At 27.7% G+C, this 17,081-nt stretch overlaps 1 protein-coding gene across 2 annotated transcripts in view; it reads left to right on the top strand.

Annotated features, from left to right (window-relative positions):
* Nucleotides 1-17,081, top strand: part of sli (slit guidance ligand) — a 725,932-nt gene that overhangs the window by 579,083 nt on the left and 129,768 nt on the right. For both annotated transcript variants that reach the window (XM_075365250.1, XM_075365249.1), the window contains exon 9: nucleotides 13,349-13,420. In XM_075365250.1, coding sequence (XP_075221365.1) covers nucleotides 13,349-13,420 — 72 coding nt within the window. The remainder of the gene's footprint in view (nucleotides 1-13,348; nucleotides 13,421-17,081) is intronic.

Below are 17,081 nucleotides of genomic sequence, written 5' to 3'. Positions count from 1 at the left end.
TTTTGTAATTGTTTTTTACTGAATTATTTTTTTCTGTTCTACCTGCTAACATTGTTATTAACATGTCACTTAGTGAACACCAGAGGGGCTTCTGTAATAGAGTTAGATCGTATAATGAAGTTTGTGAATTGTTCAATGCAACATTTAATAATCATATGGTACAGTGTCAAAAAACCATCAAACAATTTGAAGAAACAGGGAGCATTAATATTAGGTGAAAACCAGGGAGGCCTAAATCTGCAACAAATAATAACAAATCGTTGGAGATTATGGAAGAATTTATTGAGAATCCTCATTCCTCGACTCGAACAGAAGCACGAGAACGTAACGTTAGCCAAAGTTCAGAGATTGGAACAGTTAATATTGAAAATTTCAAACCCTTCAAAGTTCGTCAGGTACAAAAAGTTAATGAAGATCACTACAATCGAAGACTTGAATTTTGCGAAATCATGATGAAAAATATTTGTGCAGATCCCCTAATTTATTAAACATAGTTTTTAGTAATGAGGCCACTTTTTTTTTAAACGGCCATGTAAATCGCCATTATTGTCGATACTGGATTGATTTAAATCCATACTGGTATCGTGAAGCGCATACATAATATCCAGACAAAGTAAATGTACAGGCACGTGTTGGTGCCTGGTAGGGTACGATTTATAGGGCATATATGGAAATTTAAACGCAGTGACCTATGAGGCTTTGCTTCTCGACCATATCATTCAAAACGTTTGGTTTCAACAAGATGGAGCCTCGTCTCATTTCGTCTTTCAGGTACGTGAAATTTTAAATGTATTTTTTCCTGGAAGATGGATCGGCCAAAGGGGTCAAATAGAATGTCAGCGAAATCACCCACCTTGTAACTTCCGGGTGTAACTTTCCACCTTGTAACTTATGGGGCTATTTAAAAGGTATTTTTTATCATAATAAGCCGCGAGATATTGGTAATTTACAAAATAGATCTCGAAAATCAGCACAAAATATCACTAGGGAATCATTGAATAATGCAGTATCACCCTTTTGCAATCGACTGGCAAACTGTCAAAAAGCAGAAAGAGGATATTTCGAATATTCATTAAAGTGAAATGTAAGTAAATAAGTAAACTTTATGCTTAATAAACAATGTGGATCTTTTTTGGAATCCCCCTCCCCACAAAAAAAAACACTTAATTTTTTAACCAATCGGCCAAATATCGATCTATTTTTAATATTTCATAGTTTCAGTCTGTTCAACTAGTGAACAATAAGCAGCATCACGTGGCCCAATAAGGTTAGGATGATATGTATGACGTGTAAATGAGATTTAGTTTTGTAAAACAAAGACCGACTATTCCTGAATTACGTGGTTAATTTGAACCTAACCAACAAAATACAACGATTTCCACTGTCTAGTATTCAAATCCCTATAAAAGAAATTAACGTTTACTAGGATTCGAACCTCAGATATCTGATTTATTTTTCATCAATCTCATCTCTTAGTGAAAAAAGTGTAAATGCATTCTTTCTTATTATTTTTTCTCTTCTATTATTATTTTTTTCTCCTTTAAAAAACTTACTTGCTGTTTTATAGATATTTATTTTATTTAAATTTAATGAAATATAGATTCTATTTAATATCTTATGAATTAAAACTGGATTTTTTTTCTGATTTTATAAATAATTTTTATATTGGCAACTTTAAAGTTATTCATAAGTGTTCTTAAATCTAGATGTAATTAATTTAATCTTTCTGTAGTTTAAGAATAATATATAATAAAGAATAGATATAATTATTTATTTTAATCTGTAATGAACTAATAAAATAGATTAGTTATTAATAACAATAAATTCACTTAGTTTTAAGAGGATTTCTATTCAACAGAAGTAAGCTCATTATAACAGAATTGTATTATATATTATGTTCTCTTTTCTAAACATTAGTATACTTTAAGGCGTATTCATTTCACAATCTTGAAATGGATTACGTATATATTTTATCATTTATTTATAATCATAAAAGTTGGATGAAAATATTTTATAAGGTTTTATTTACAGAACTACTGTTATTCACCTAAAACATTCCTTTGCATTTATTTTATCGTCAGAATATGAATAATGTTATTGATCATATAAACTTTGTAACGAATTTTAAAAATAAAGAAATGAAATATACTGTTAGGATTTACGCTTTTTACTGCCATTGGAAGTTTTCTTACTTACAAAATGATTTCAATTATTTATTCGTTATTTCATTTAGATTTATTTTTACTTTCTTACTACAGCTCTATTGCTGCTGAAACAGCATAGTTTTAAAGTATAATAATCAACAAAATTGTTGGATATCGAGATTTTTGCAAATTTTGATCTTTCAAGATAACCTTAATCTAAAAAATACAAAAAGATGTTACAGAAATTTCCGGAAGAAGTTCGTAGATACATGGCCTGTATTTTGATAATTATATCCGGATTGGCTCATCATTAATTTTTTTAAGATGGCTTAAAGAAATTTTGTATACGGAGGGCATACCTTACTAAATTTTGAATCAACTGCAATTTTGAATTTTTGACTTTATATAGTGTTCGCAGAAAACTAAGTTTTACCACAATGGAATAATATTATATGAAAAATGTGGTCGTTTTAATCGTGTGTTAAACATAAATTCGACTATAACGATTTAAAATTGAAATAAAATCATGGAGACGCGTGATGGGCATAGATTACAAACTATTTTATGAATTAATAGGTATACGTGGAATGGCAGTTCTAACGTTCAAGTGCACCAGTTGCAACTGAGCACAAATCCTGCTGCAGGTTATAAATTACGAATTTATTTTTTCTTACTGTGTAGATTTATCAAATATTTAATAATCCATGAAAATGGTTTCTTCAATTATTAAATTAATTTTTTTTAAATATCAAGAAATGTAATAAGAGCGATAAATTTGAATTTCAGTTTTCGGATTGTGTTTTTTTTTTCAGAAATGTTATTTTCAATTTAAAAGAAAATTTTAATCCAACTAGTACCTCACAGAATGATAAACAAGAATTGGACGATTTTTTTTTTAATCTGTAATTATTTTTGTTTTTTTTCTACTCTAAATTTTACTTTTCCCAAATCTTAAAAACTGTGCTTTCTTTTTCTACTCTAACGCCGTTAAAAATTAAAAATAAAATCAAAAAAAATAAATAAGTAAATAAATATTAAAAGAAAATTTTAATCCAACTAGTACCTCACAGAATGATAAACAAGAATTGGACGATTTTTTTTTTAATCTGTAATTATTTTTGTTTTTTTTCTACTCTAAATTTTACTTTTCCCAAATCTTAAAAACTGTGCTTTCTTTTTCTACTCTAACGCCGTTAAAAATTAAAAATAAAATCAAAAAAAAATAAATAAGTAAATAAATATTACTCAGAAAATATTAATGATTCTTTTGGTGTAATTAAAATTTTTTTACGATACAGTAACACAGTAAAGTTAAACACAAAATTTTATGGTAATTATTATAGAAATACTCGTTTTGTTTTGTTATTTTCGTAATTATATTTTTATCTAATTGACATTCTGTATTATTATCATTATTATTTCATTATCTTTTATAATTTATTTTTATATATTACATCCTAAGATTATACTGATGATGATTGTTTAACAATCGAAATTCCCATCTAGTATTCGATAAGTAAATGTCTTGTAAACATTTCTTTTTCGCGTTTTTCAATTTATTTTTATAACCGCTTATTATTTAGTCTTTCTTTAGTAAAAGTTGAATGGGTTTTAAAAAATAACTTTGTTAATAGCTATTTCACTGTTCGTACGCAGTTAAGCTTATTCCAGTTGAATGAGTAGCTGTGTAGATATAGTTGTGCGAGTGAAATAGCTGTCCTTCATGGAAAAAAAAGAAAACAAATTTGTGCAATTGTTAAATCAGGGAAAAACAATTAGGTAGCAAATCTGAAGTTCTAAAAACATTCGCAGTTTATTATTTTCTTCACCTTTTTATTATTTACTAACGTCTAAATCTGAACTGTTTACCTTACATAGTTTTCTTCTTTTTTTTTATTAGAATAACCATATTGCTCATATTTTCTGTATGACTCATAACCTTTCTTTCTCCCATATCGTATTTAATAAACAAAAAAAAAGATGTAGTTCTACGTATTACTAATCTGTAGAGAATGCTTGGTAAAAGATATTTGAGTTCATTTAATTTTTTTTTAGATCTTTTTTATTTCGATATATGTATTTATAAAATGTACCTTGTATGTATTACGGATGTTTATTTTTATATTTTACTTCCTTCTTAAGATATGACATGTCTCGTACTTAATGTGGCACCAGTAATAATAAAATAAAAAAGTAATTTTTTTCATACAGTGACAAGAATGAATACTATTTCATTTTTTATTAACTACTTATATAGTATTATATACATATTTTAAATGTTGTCCTGTTATGCTGAGTTGGAACCCTGCTGTTTAATTTCTATTTAGGTATAATTTAACTGTTTTAAGTGAACATATTTCTTTTTTCATCACTATTGTATTGTGGTATTTAAGATTTTTCATTGTGGTATAATAAAAACTACTTTTTTATTTTATTCCTCTTTTTTAGTTTAATGTTAGATAATTCTTTTTTGTTATTTTATTATTATTATCTGTATTTAAATGAAATAACTCTCAACAAGATCACAAGTTTTGTGACCTTATTTAAGAGTATTAAATACGAGATGAAAGTGCAATAAGATTTTATTTTTTGTCATAAAATTGATTTTATTTTCGATATTTTTAATAATCCATAAACGTAACAGTGATTTATAGACATAATCCAAAGTAAAACTGAGAAATCAAATCACAGTACATACACACACACACACACACACACACACACACACACAAGCATCCCCGTCGCGGTTTCGCCCGTGTTATATGGTTATTTGTGTTTCCCGTCGCGGTCAATTTTTTTTAATTTTATGTTTTTTAGTCAAATAACCGGTGGCAGGTGCAGCCAGTCACGTTGTACATACAATAACAGTGGCAATAGCTGTGTATATTGGTTGAGCCGTACATCGTAGCATCTCTTAAAAAATTATTATTTAAAAAAAACTCGAAAATGGTTTCAAATTGCTTACAAGGGAAGGTACATCAGTTCGAATCAGACTTCATCTTCTTTTCTTTATTTTAATTTTTTTTAATTTAAATATATTAATTTATTAATAATTATTAACCCGTGATTGTAAAAAAAAGTTTACAAAAATAACTATTCAATAATAAGAAAAAAGATGAGATGTTATTAGTGAAATAAAATTTTATGTACTTTTAAAAATATGTATATGTAATTTAATAGGCATTATTACATATGTGTATATGTAATAGAGTTTGTGAAACATCTGATTATTTAATATTAATTGAAAATTATAATTTACAATCGTATTAATTTTGGATTTTCAAGTTTATTTCAATTTAATTTTATTTCATTATTCTGGAATTTCTGTTTAATTTTACGTACATTAAAGTTAACTACAGAATGACTGAAAAATAGACCCTCACAAGAACAAAATATACACGGAGGCGCACATGCCCGATCTTTAATAAATTTCAAAAAATTCTTGTCTTTTAGTTCATTACTCCTCTGACATTGTCGGACAATATTCTCTCTAAGTCGGAGTTGATCATCATTTTGTTTATTTGCTTTTTGTTGCCAATCATTTAATCGCTCTTTAGTTTGATATAATTCTTCTGATCTTAATTTGTGTATTCTAGTTCTCTGTTTTTCAAAGTTTCCCTCTTTATATTCATCATCCTCTCTTAATCTTTTTATTCTTTCCTTGGTCTTAACGTTTTCTTCTTCTTTATATTTATCATCTTCTCTTAATAATTTTATTTTGTTTGCAACTTTTTCTTCCTGTTTTATTTTTTTATTTTTTATTTTTTTGTTTGCAACATTTTCTTTTTTTTATTCTTTGATTTTAACATTTTCTTCCTCTTTATATTTACCATCTTCTCTTAAATTTTTTATTCTCCCGCTGTTCTTAACACATTAAGAACACATTCTTCCACTTTATATTCATCTTCTTGTCGTTTTTTTAGATATATTTCTTCATGTTATCTTTATTTTTTCTGCATTATTGTTTCTTATTCATTTTTGATTATTCACCAAATAATCCAATAAATAACTGAATATTTTACACCGTATGCTAGAAATTAATATTTGTAACCAGTATATAGGAGTTCACTAAATGGAATAGTTTATTATTAACTTTTATTTATACAACACACCACAAAGCTGAAACATTTGTTAATCAGTAACTCCCGAAGATACGAATTATACTGATCTAGTAATACGAGTAATAAACGGACTTTTACTCTATCCTAATATTTCATGTAAGATTGTTGAATTAATAATTTTATAAATACTTGATGTTAATAAAAACTAATGTTTTAGCAATTGTGTAATTGTCCACATTATTAAAGAATTGGGGGACCGTGTCTCACTTTCAAATGAAATAAGTTTAAATGAAGTGCAGCAAAAAATGTGTTTATGTAATTTAATAGACGTACAAGAAAGTTATGTAGTGTCCACATCAGATTTTTTATGGGAAAGAAGAGTTTTCTTTTTTCTTGCTTGATATCACCACATAAACTTGTGCATTTGACATGGAAATTGAATTTTGTATCGTGTAAAAAGTGCCATGTCTGACCGGTATTCGAACCCGGGACCTCCGACTATGGAGATTGACAAGTAAATTTTATAAATTATGTCAGGTAATTATCATTATAATAAATTATGTGATAATTACGTCAGCATAGAAAATGAACTGTTTCAGCATTTCCCTGGATAAATCAGGGGAAACTATAGTTAGAACTTGATCAGAGTAGCATAAAAAATACTCAGCTAATTAAAGTATAAAAAATAAATTCCATTAAAATCCATGTAAATAATTAAAAATATAAATACAAGAAATAATAATTAATTCTACAAAAAATAAATAAATAAATAAATAAAAATAAATAGCAATTCAGAAGGTATTAATGAAAATTGTTTGAGCACCTTTTTAAGTTCAGGTTAAATGAAGATGCAAATAATTTTTTTTTTCTAATCCACCCACAAAATTTATCTCCCAATAATAATTTTTATCGAAGTTGAAGTTTTTACAGAATATTTATGTTCGTATGTTTGATCATAAAATTAACTTTATTAACAAAATTTATAAAGCGCTTACAATTCAAAGGGTATAATTCAATACACATAACATCTGTTTTATTACTGTCTAGATCTATTGAAATATTGCACGTCAAAACTGTTTGGCTTATCAAAATGCCTGTTTTATTTGTTTACATCCAATCTCTTCAGATATATCACAGAATATATTGAATTCTGATGTAGGTTTCGTTATCTATTCTGCTTCAATTTTATAGTCTACATGTTTAATATCAATTAATAAAACCTTTGGTTTGTTGATTTAATATATATTACAACAAAATAACCCATTTCCAAAATAAAAATTCAAAGGAATGCGTAGGTTCTGTTGTACATCTGGAGATATATCTTCTACTCTCTCCTCCTTCTATTCTGTAAAGAGGAATCGTAGCATTCGAACAGTTGATTAATAGTTAGCTTATTTTGTCCCGGCGGGTTGATGTAAACATTTGGGCGTTTTCTTTAAACAGAGCTGATTAATGGTCTGGCAGTTCGGTCAACATCAGTGGCAGTCGAATTCGAACAGAATCCGAACTGCTGTATGAACTTAAAGACCACATTAATAACTTTAACCGGAAACAACGCCTTCACAAAATAACCACTTCCTATTCATTTTCTTTTTTTGTTCATTTTTTTTTGTTTCACAAAGAGTTTAGTAATCTATAATTGAGTAATAAATTCACTCCCATTGTCCGTGCAATTAGTTAACATTAAATTAGAGTAACTTACTTCGATAATTCAGTTATTTATTTATATGTATATTCGTATATTTAATGTTATTAGTTTACAAATTTTAATCAATTCGTAACATAAATAATCTTTATAAAGTCCAGGATTCGATTCTCGATCTTGATGACGTATTATTCATCTGTAGTTTAATTATTCTCATAATCTTCAATAAAATAATATTTATTTATGTGTATCAGTTCGTTATATGTCCCTCTACGACTATAAAATAAATAAAAATAAAAAATACGTAATAATTTATCAATCCACTTAGCTCTTTTTTTTAGATTTGTATTAGTCACATAATAATCATTGATTCAGCATTCTGTCAAAAGAAATAAACGGTTTTAGGTTCCTGACGTGAGATCCCATCCACTCCTAAAATTACAATCCAAGGAAAAACAACCATGCCATGTCAGGCTTGATAGAGAAAATAAAATGAAGTGTAGTTTCCAGTTCTTCAAAGTGCCAAAAATATATTTTGGTTTGTATCAGCATATAAAGACCATTTAAATGCAGATAAGATTCATTCACGATGCAGATAGACCATTTAGATGCAGAATAGATTCTTCACGTAACATCCACTTATTTCACAATAAGAATTAATTTTTTAAATTAATATAATTATAATTATTTTCAGAGAAAGTAATATTGCCATACAATTAACGCGGCAGTACGCTAGCGTACCGTAATGCAAACTGATAACTTTCAATAATTTACTATTGTTATTTATTATTAATAATTTTTATTACGTTTAGTGGAGGAAATAAAATCAAGCAAAAAATTATCAGCTTGCATTTTTATGCAAAAGCGTACTGCCGGGTTAATTGTAATTACTCGATTGTTTGTCAACGGATTTCTACAAATGAGGTGTCATTTTGTTTAAAATTAAATGCTTAATAATTTTGTGTAAGTAAAAATTTGTGTAAGTAAACAAATAATTAAAAAGATATTGAAGATTAAAAAATTAAGATGGCCGCCGTCTTGAAATTTTTGAAGATTACGTTTTCAAAATTTTTTATTTTGTAGAATAAGACACTAATCTTGTATCTGACAAATTTAATGAAAGTAGGTTTACTCCTTTTCTGAGAAATAAATATTTTTATTAAAAATCACAAAATGGCGTTCAGAAGACAAACAAAGCAAAATAAGCTGAATTTTATGCTCATTTTTTGTGTCCTCAATCAGTACCTGAAGTTCGGGGAATACGTCCCGAAACACTCCGTTTAAGGTATTTCTATTGAAGTAACCCTGTGATTGGTCATTGCATACTATAGGCTATTTTACTTCGATAATTTGGTCCTTTGATCAATATTAATAAAAATATCTATAAAAATAAATCTTTAAATTTTGAGAATTTTTTAATTGTGAAAAATAATTAGAAATTTCTGTAATAATCAATTCGGCAGAATATAGAATTGATTAAATTTATCATTTTTTATCAAATTAAACTTAATGTCTCTACATATTTTTTAAGAGCTTATGCTCTTAAAATATGTAGATGTCCTATTAACGTCTATCTTATCTATATAAATAAAAATGTAAATGTTCGTTTGTTCAAAATCTTAAATCTCCGAAAGTTCTTCACCGATTGCTTCGAAATTTTGGCACAACGTTACATTCGAATACGTGCGTATTTTTATATATCTACTATTTATATATCTAAAATGTCACGCCTGTGACAGGTAAAAACATGTTTTTTTTTAAAAACAGCGCTATCTGTTGGACGTAGAAACAAAACACTCTATACTATTTTACTATTTCATTTCAGTGTTTCCGATATGTATGTCCACTATAGACTAAAAAACCACTGGATCGATTTGCGCGCGGGGAAAAAAGGAGAAAGGGAATAATCGAAAAAGGGAAGGGGAAAATGGAAAAAAGAAAGAATGGAAAACGGGGAAAGGAAAAACGGGAAGAGGAAATGTAAAGGTGAAAGGGGAGGAAAGGGGAAATGTGTGGAAGGGAAAGGGAATATGGTAAAAATTAAAATGAGAAAAGGGAAAGAAAAGGGTGAAAGGGTAAAATGAAAGGTTAAATTTTGTGAAGTTTCGTAATGTTCATTTTGTTAATGTTTTATCAAACTTTCAATTGCGTTCATTTAATCTATATATATATATATATACTCAAATCTAGCAATAACGAAGCATTGCCGGGTCTGCTAACTAATAAAATAAGTTATGAACTTTTTTCTGTAACGCTTTTATGTAACTTAGTGATCATATTATCCTTAATTTTAGATTCTGTTTTTTTTTTTTCATTGAATAATTGGCGAATTATTTTTTTTAATGTTTAGCCTTGCTAAAAATGCATCTTTTTTAAATTAAAATTAGTAATTTTACTTTACCATCAATTTGCAACATATGATCGAAATACTCAATACTACATTCATTGTATTCACGCAGTGAATAAATGAAACTGGCAAAGTATTGCATGTCGTTCCAAGCTATGTCGTTCAAAAAGTAGTATTGGAAAATCGTAAAAATTTTTTTTTTTTTTAATTGTAAAATATAAAATTTTTTTTAAAAATTGTTAAAAAAATTAAAGCAAGTTGTAAAAAAATCGTAAAAAATTCTACAAAATTATCCTTTATTAAAGAATCAATAAACTCTTTTAATTACCCTAAATATCCATCAAAATTAGTTTTATAAACGTTAAAATCGAAAAAACTAAAAACCTTTTTTTGTATTTTTTAAAATTTGAGAGTCCAAGTATCTTTTGGAGGACTTTTTATTATTGATTGTAATGGTTACCAAAATAAAATTTAACCATCAAAGTTCCCAAATTTTGAATAAAAAAAAATTTTTGATTTTAGCGGCTGTTACCTTGTGGGGAAAATTTAGGGAAAATTTATTTGGGAAGAATTGATTCCTAATAAAAAATAGTTAATTAAAAAGAGAATTGTTTAAAATTACTGAATAAATAATGTATAATTTTCATGAAAGAAATTAAAAAGATTGCTTTTCATTTTTGGTTGGGGGTATATAACATTATAAGTGCCAAAGCTACTTTAATTTTAATAGCCTTTTAACTAATGAAGAAAAATACAAAAAATAAAAATAATAAAGATTAAAAGAATTAGAACCAAAAAACAGAATATATATTTTTTAGAGCTGGGGAATAAACTTTAAGAAAATTTGTTTTTAAAAATATTCTTATATAGGCTAACGTAAAGTTTTTCTAGACCTAATACTCTCTTCAATAAAGAATAAAATAATTTTTTTTTCGAATTTGTACATTGCAATCTGTTCAACTAGAGAACAATAAGCAATCCCCCCGGCCCAATGAGATGAGTAATATGTATGACATGTAAATAAAGAGTAGTTCTTACACAGGTTTAGGTCGGCCACTCCTAACATGTGTGGTTAATTAAACTCCAACCACCAGAGTACACCGGTATCCACTGTAGTATTCATCCGTATAAAAGCAACCAACCTTTACTAGGATGCAAACCTGAAAACCTTCGAATTGGAAAATCAGCTGTTAAACAGGTCATTTGCGACGACGAGTTTACCACTAGACCAGCCCGATAGGCTAAACGTTTTCAAAAAAAACCTTTTCTAGATTTCAGGTTAAGGTAGAGTAAAAAATAATAGAATTAAAAAATAGTAAGGTATAAGTTAAAATAAAATTGTAGACATCTCTTGATAACTCTATGTATAAGAAGTATAAACTTTACAAAAATTTTTGATAAAAATTAAAATCGAAGGTTAATAAAGAAAATGAATAAAAAAGAAATATTTAAATTTTTAGAGGTAGAGGTTGATTTTTGAATTTTTTTATTTATTTATATATGAAATATAAGTAACAGCTTTTCTTTAATAAAATTTCCTTTATAATGCTTTTGAAGAAAATTGAAATTGGGTTTTCCCTGATATCCTCCACCCCCTTAATGAATTTTGAAAAAAAAAATAATATAATGAATGCCTCTGTATAGAAATATATGAGCCAAGTTTGAAGAAAATCGGTTGGATCAATCCTGAAATAAAAGGCCAAAAGCAATGCAATACACATACGTACAAAGGTAGGGACATAGGTTGTTGTTTTTTTCCGTTTTTTTTTGGTCTAGATTAGACCCTAAAACGTAAGAATTTGAAAAAAGAACCGATATCCCATTTTTGATATTACCAACATACTTTCCCTTTTATGTTAGCTACTCTAGCTGTATTTGCCGGGATAGAAATAATAATTACACTTTTTATCGTGCTCTTTAGCGTTACTACCTTGCGATCATTAGGTAATTGCTTAGCCTCTCTTAATGAAATTATTTTCTTAACCTCAAATTTTATACCCGTAGTTAAAAATCCCTTTCGGCACGCCGTAAGGCGGAGGTTAATTTCACCGATGCTTAGTAGAGGATAAAAAAGATTTCCACCTTAAAGTTAAGAAAAACTTAAAATTCACTTAATACGACAATGGTTGCATGTGAAAAAAGTTTAAAATATTTAGCGTACTACAAGCCCCATCTTCTTCCAATTCATTTTGCAACATTTTGCTCATCCCTTGCCGTAAGGGTTGGTCATATAAAAAATTATTTCAAAGGTTTTAGGTAATATTTAGAGGACTAACGATCACTTTAACCGATTCGATACTATGCCCATTAAGGGAGGTATGATTTTTTTTGTTTCGAAACCCCATTTTTTCCACTTCCTGAGCCAATGGTTGGTGATATCAAAAAACATTACTTAGATAGGTTTTAGGCCCTTATCCAAAGAATAGTAGAAACTTTAAACGAATTCGATATTTTACTTAATAAGAAAGTTATAGCGATATTTTGTTTTTTCGAAAAAGCTCCCTCATTTCCACCCCTATAGTCCGATTATTCCCATTAACGAACTCGACCGAGATTTTGGGTCGTTATATTTTATATATCATTTTTAAAGTGACTGGGCACAAAATTACGGTAGTTATCGTATTCACAAGCAAGTAAAATATATATAAACTTTTGAGCTGACGGTGATTTTGGGGTCTGGGGAATGTGAAACGCGAAGATATGTCGAAATTTTCTGAAAGTCGAATCATTGTACTCATTACAATAAGTAGCTTTCTTATGAAATCTACCTAAAATTAGAATCTTAGAGATCTTGAGACGTAAAAATTATTAAAATAATTTTTATTATTATTTTAATATAATTTATTTCTTTTGTTAATACTTCTTATTTGCTTATAGATACAAGGACTACACAATTTGTTGTTATAGACATTTACAGTACACCTAATCAGTTAATTTACAAATGTCTAAGTTTGCAGCTCGCAATGCTAATTTGTGTGCTGCCTGTGTAATTAATCTATTTCTGTATGTACATGGACTGTTGCCGGTTCTGTACGTGTGTGTGTGTGTGTGTGTGTGTGTATGTGTGTGTGTGTGTGTGTGTGTGTGTGTGTGTGTATGTTTTGATTTTTTAAACTATATTTAATAATAATTTTATTTATTTTCTTTTCAGAGATTTAAGTAAAAATCAGATCTCCAAAGTAGCAGTGGATGCTTTTCTCGGATTAAAATCTCTTACGTCATTGTAAGTAAAATATTTATATAATAAGTAATTTAAGTATTAAAGTATTTCTATATAAGTAATACATAGAAAAAGGTGGATTACGTACAGTTTTGATATAAAATATTTTGTCAATAAGTCCCATGAGCCTAATGAAACCCAATTTTATATTTCCAATTTATATTTGTATACAAGGACTTTTTAATATAAAAAGAAATTGTTTAGAAAAGAAGAGGATCTTTCAGATTATTTTTCAAATTAAGACAAATTAATTTTATTTTCAAAATTTAGATTTATAAATTTCAGTTAATACATCTATTTTTTAAACGTTTTATGTGTTTATTATTCATTTAACAAAGTTATTACAGGTCAAACGTAAAAAACTAGGCCTTTTTACCCTAATTGTTTTATTTTCACCCAAATTTCTCATAAACTACCGCAGATACGCCTTTGGAATCTATTCTATTCGATTTTTAACAGACTTCAAAAAAGGAGTTATTATTTCGACAATTTTTATTTTTTTTTAATGTATGTTACGCAATATCTCCGACGTTAGTAAACTGATTTTGATAATTTTTTTTAATCAAAAGAGTATACTTTCGGTATGGTCCCATATAAATTTTTACCAAATCCGATGACAGCTTAGGAAAAATTCTAAAAAACTGAACGGCTCGACTCGCTTAGCCGCTGACCGCTCGCACAGTACAAAAGGTGGAGGTTTTATAAAATAATTTATAAAAAAAAAAACAGACTTCAACAAATAATAGTAATAAAAAGTAACAAATAATTATTACATTTTTATTTATAAACGAAAGTAAAAGTATTTACAACAAATAACTACTTTTGCAAAATTAAATAACTATTAATACAGCCGAGTCAAGCGATTATGATCGAATACACATGAAAATCCCTCCCTTTACACTCTATTGAAACTAACAACTGGAATTATCTATCACTGCAGAGTACTACCAAAAAAAAATTACGTAAAACGACCGAATGTTATGATAGAGAACGAATTAAAACCGGGCAAATCGTTGACGTTGGAATATTCCGACAAAGGCCTTAATCATGCACATCGGCCATGTCGGAATACTCCATCAAAGACTGCTAAGGTATATATATATATATATATATATTAAAAAAAATATATATATATATATGCGTATCATCTAGTACTTATATAGGTAGGGATCCCACATGTAAATGGGATCTCAAGAGCATAAAGAGAGAGCATCTCGCGATCATTCTTCTTCTTGAGTTTGCTAAGGCATATATACTTGATGATAATAGATCTGTCTAAGCATCTATAAAGTATTGTTATACGATCATATATTTTTTATGTCGCATATTATTCTTATATTATATTTTTGTAGATCTCATTTTTTGTTGTAGTAAAAGCTTCTATTATCAATTTTGCATTGTTTGAAGTAGGATTTGTATTTTATAGATCATCAGTTTTATTTGTTTACCTTGTGTTGGCGCTGACACCCACTTCAAAAAGTTATTTGTTGTAAATACTTTTACGTTAGTTAATAAATTAAAATATAATTATTTGTAACTTTTTAGTATTATTATTTTTTGAAGTCGGTTTTTATTTTTATTATTTTATTCAGGTCGAAAAACCATACGAAATTCTGCCCCTTAATTAATGTCCTAAAAATTTCAGTATGACATTTCTACGGAGCAGCTGAAATCCGAGCGAAATCTTTCACTAGCTGAAACTTGCAAAAGAAGCATTTTAAAACATATTTTTATATGAACTTTTTCCATTATTTTCACGAGTATAATAGGTTACGAAAGTTCCGGGAGAACTTCGTGATACGCTCTGTATATAGAGTATTCATGAAATATGGCAGCTCTAAAATATTCTTTTACGATATCTTGAAAAAAGGAATTTAAAAACACATATTATGAGATAAAAACGTTTCGACTACGACTACCCTAACCAATTTAGTATCTGCTAAATATTTTTTCACAGCCTGTTTCAAAACTGCTGTGTATTTCTCAAATTACTGGTTAACAGTGAAACAAAAAAAAAGTAAATTTAACAAAACTTTACTTCAAAACATTCTTATTTTTAGTTTTTTTCTGTATGATATCACTACTTAAATATACGTTTAAAACCTAAAAATTAATAATTAAAAAATTTTTGAAGAGCATTATTTTTAAACCTATTTACAATCTTTCTTAGTTAAACTAAGTATTTTTCTTGCGGTTAGCCAATATACGTTTCATAAATCTTATTTTAAGCCGGTTTTATAATATGATGGTCTAGTTATAACATAAGCTATATGAATTTCTTGAACATGGTCCGCTGGTATATTTTAGTAAAATAATTAAAAGTAATTAATAAGTGATATATCCATCTTACCAGCAAATAAATGTTAAGTCCTCGAGATCTTTTGGTTTTCAAACCATCATCAGGAGATATAATATTATAATTAAGTCAAAAGTTAAAATACGTAAACAGTACTGTTTGCATGTTAACAGTATACTGAAAAGAATATAAAGCTACTCTAGTGGATTGAAATGCGATTAAAAGATTAAATATGGGAATATTACTAAAATATAATTTCTGATAAGATGGTTTTCCTTTTAATTACATTTCAATCCACTAGAGTATCTTTATATTCTGTTCAGTGTACTGCTAACATGCGGTCATGACTGTATAGTATTTTAACTTTTGATTTAATTATAAATTATTTTATCTTCTGATGATGGTTTGAAGAAATCGAACGGTCTGGAGGACTTAACAGTTATTCGCTGGTAGGGTGGATATATCATTTATTAATTACTCTTAATTATTTTATAAGCTATATGATCTTAGAAAAATCTGATTTCTTGTCCTAAGAAGAGGTAACCTAATCCGAAATCAGATTTCATCTGGTGATTGCGATTCAATTAACCACACATCTTAGGAATGGTCGGCCTGAGTCTATGCAAGACTATATATACTCTTATGGAACCTTTGAGGCGGGGTTGCTTATTATTCACTAGTTGAACAGATTACAACGTACACATTAGAAAAGAATAATTAAAAATTTGATTGTTTAATTTTTTATTTCTAAAATATTAAAATTAAAAATGTTAAATTAGTTTACTGATAATTTGTTTATCGGTGTTTTATTCCAAAAAGCTCTTAGCTTTTACGCTAAGATAATAATATGGAAATATTACCAAAGTATGTTTATATTTTCACTGGTCTGGATGATTTCCAATAGATTTCAAACCAATATTCTTATCATAATAAAAATTAAAAAATAACAGCTGAATATAAATTTACGAAAGCAGATTTAGTGGTTCTTGTATAAAGTAGATATTGATAAAATATGATTTATTTTGTTTTTGTAGACAAACCTTGAGAATATTTATTCACTAATATAAGAAACTTAATTTACTTATGAATAAAGTTTTATGTTTAGTAGTTTCAGTACGAGCGCTCTCTCTCTCTCTCTCTCTCCTTCTATTTCTTTCTTTCTCTCTCTAAATATCTCTTGACATACTTCCTAGACACGCGGTAAAAAAAATATTTTGAAAAATTCAACCATCAATGATAAAGGTAGGAATGAGCTGAAAAATCCTAATTTTATAGTTTTTTAAACCGTCGGAAACAAGAAATGTGTTTCTGATTTTTTTTATAGATATTTATTAACCAAAAATAAATTTTTTGTATATCCTAGGAATG

Source organism: Lycorma delicatula, chromosome 5, assembly GCF_047948215.1.
Source record: "Lycorma delicatula isolate Av1 chromosome 5, ASM4794821v1, whole genome shotgun sequence".
In the NCBI taxonomy this organism is placed as follows: domain Eukaryota; kingdom Metazoa; phylum Arthropoda; class Insecta; order Hemiptera; family Fulgoridae; genus Lycorma; species Lycorma delicatula.
This window is presented reverse-complemented; position numbering and strand designations above follow the sequence as displayed.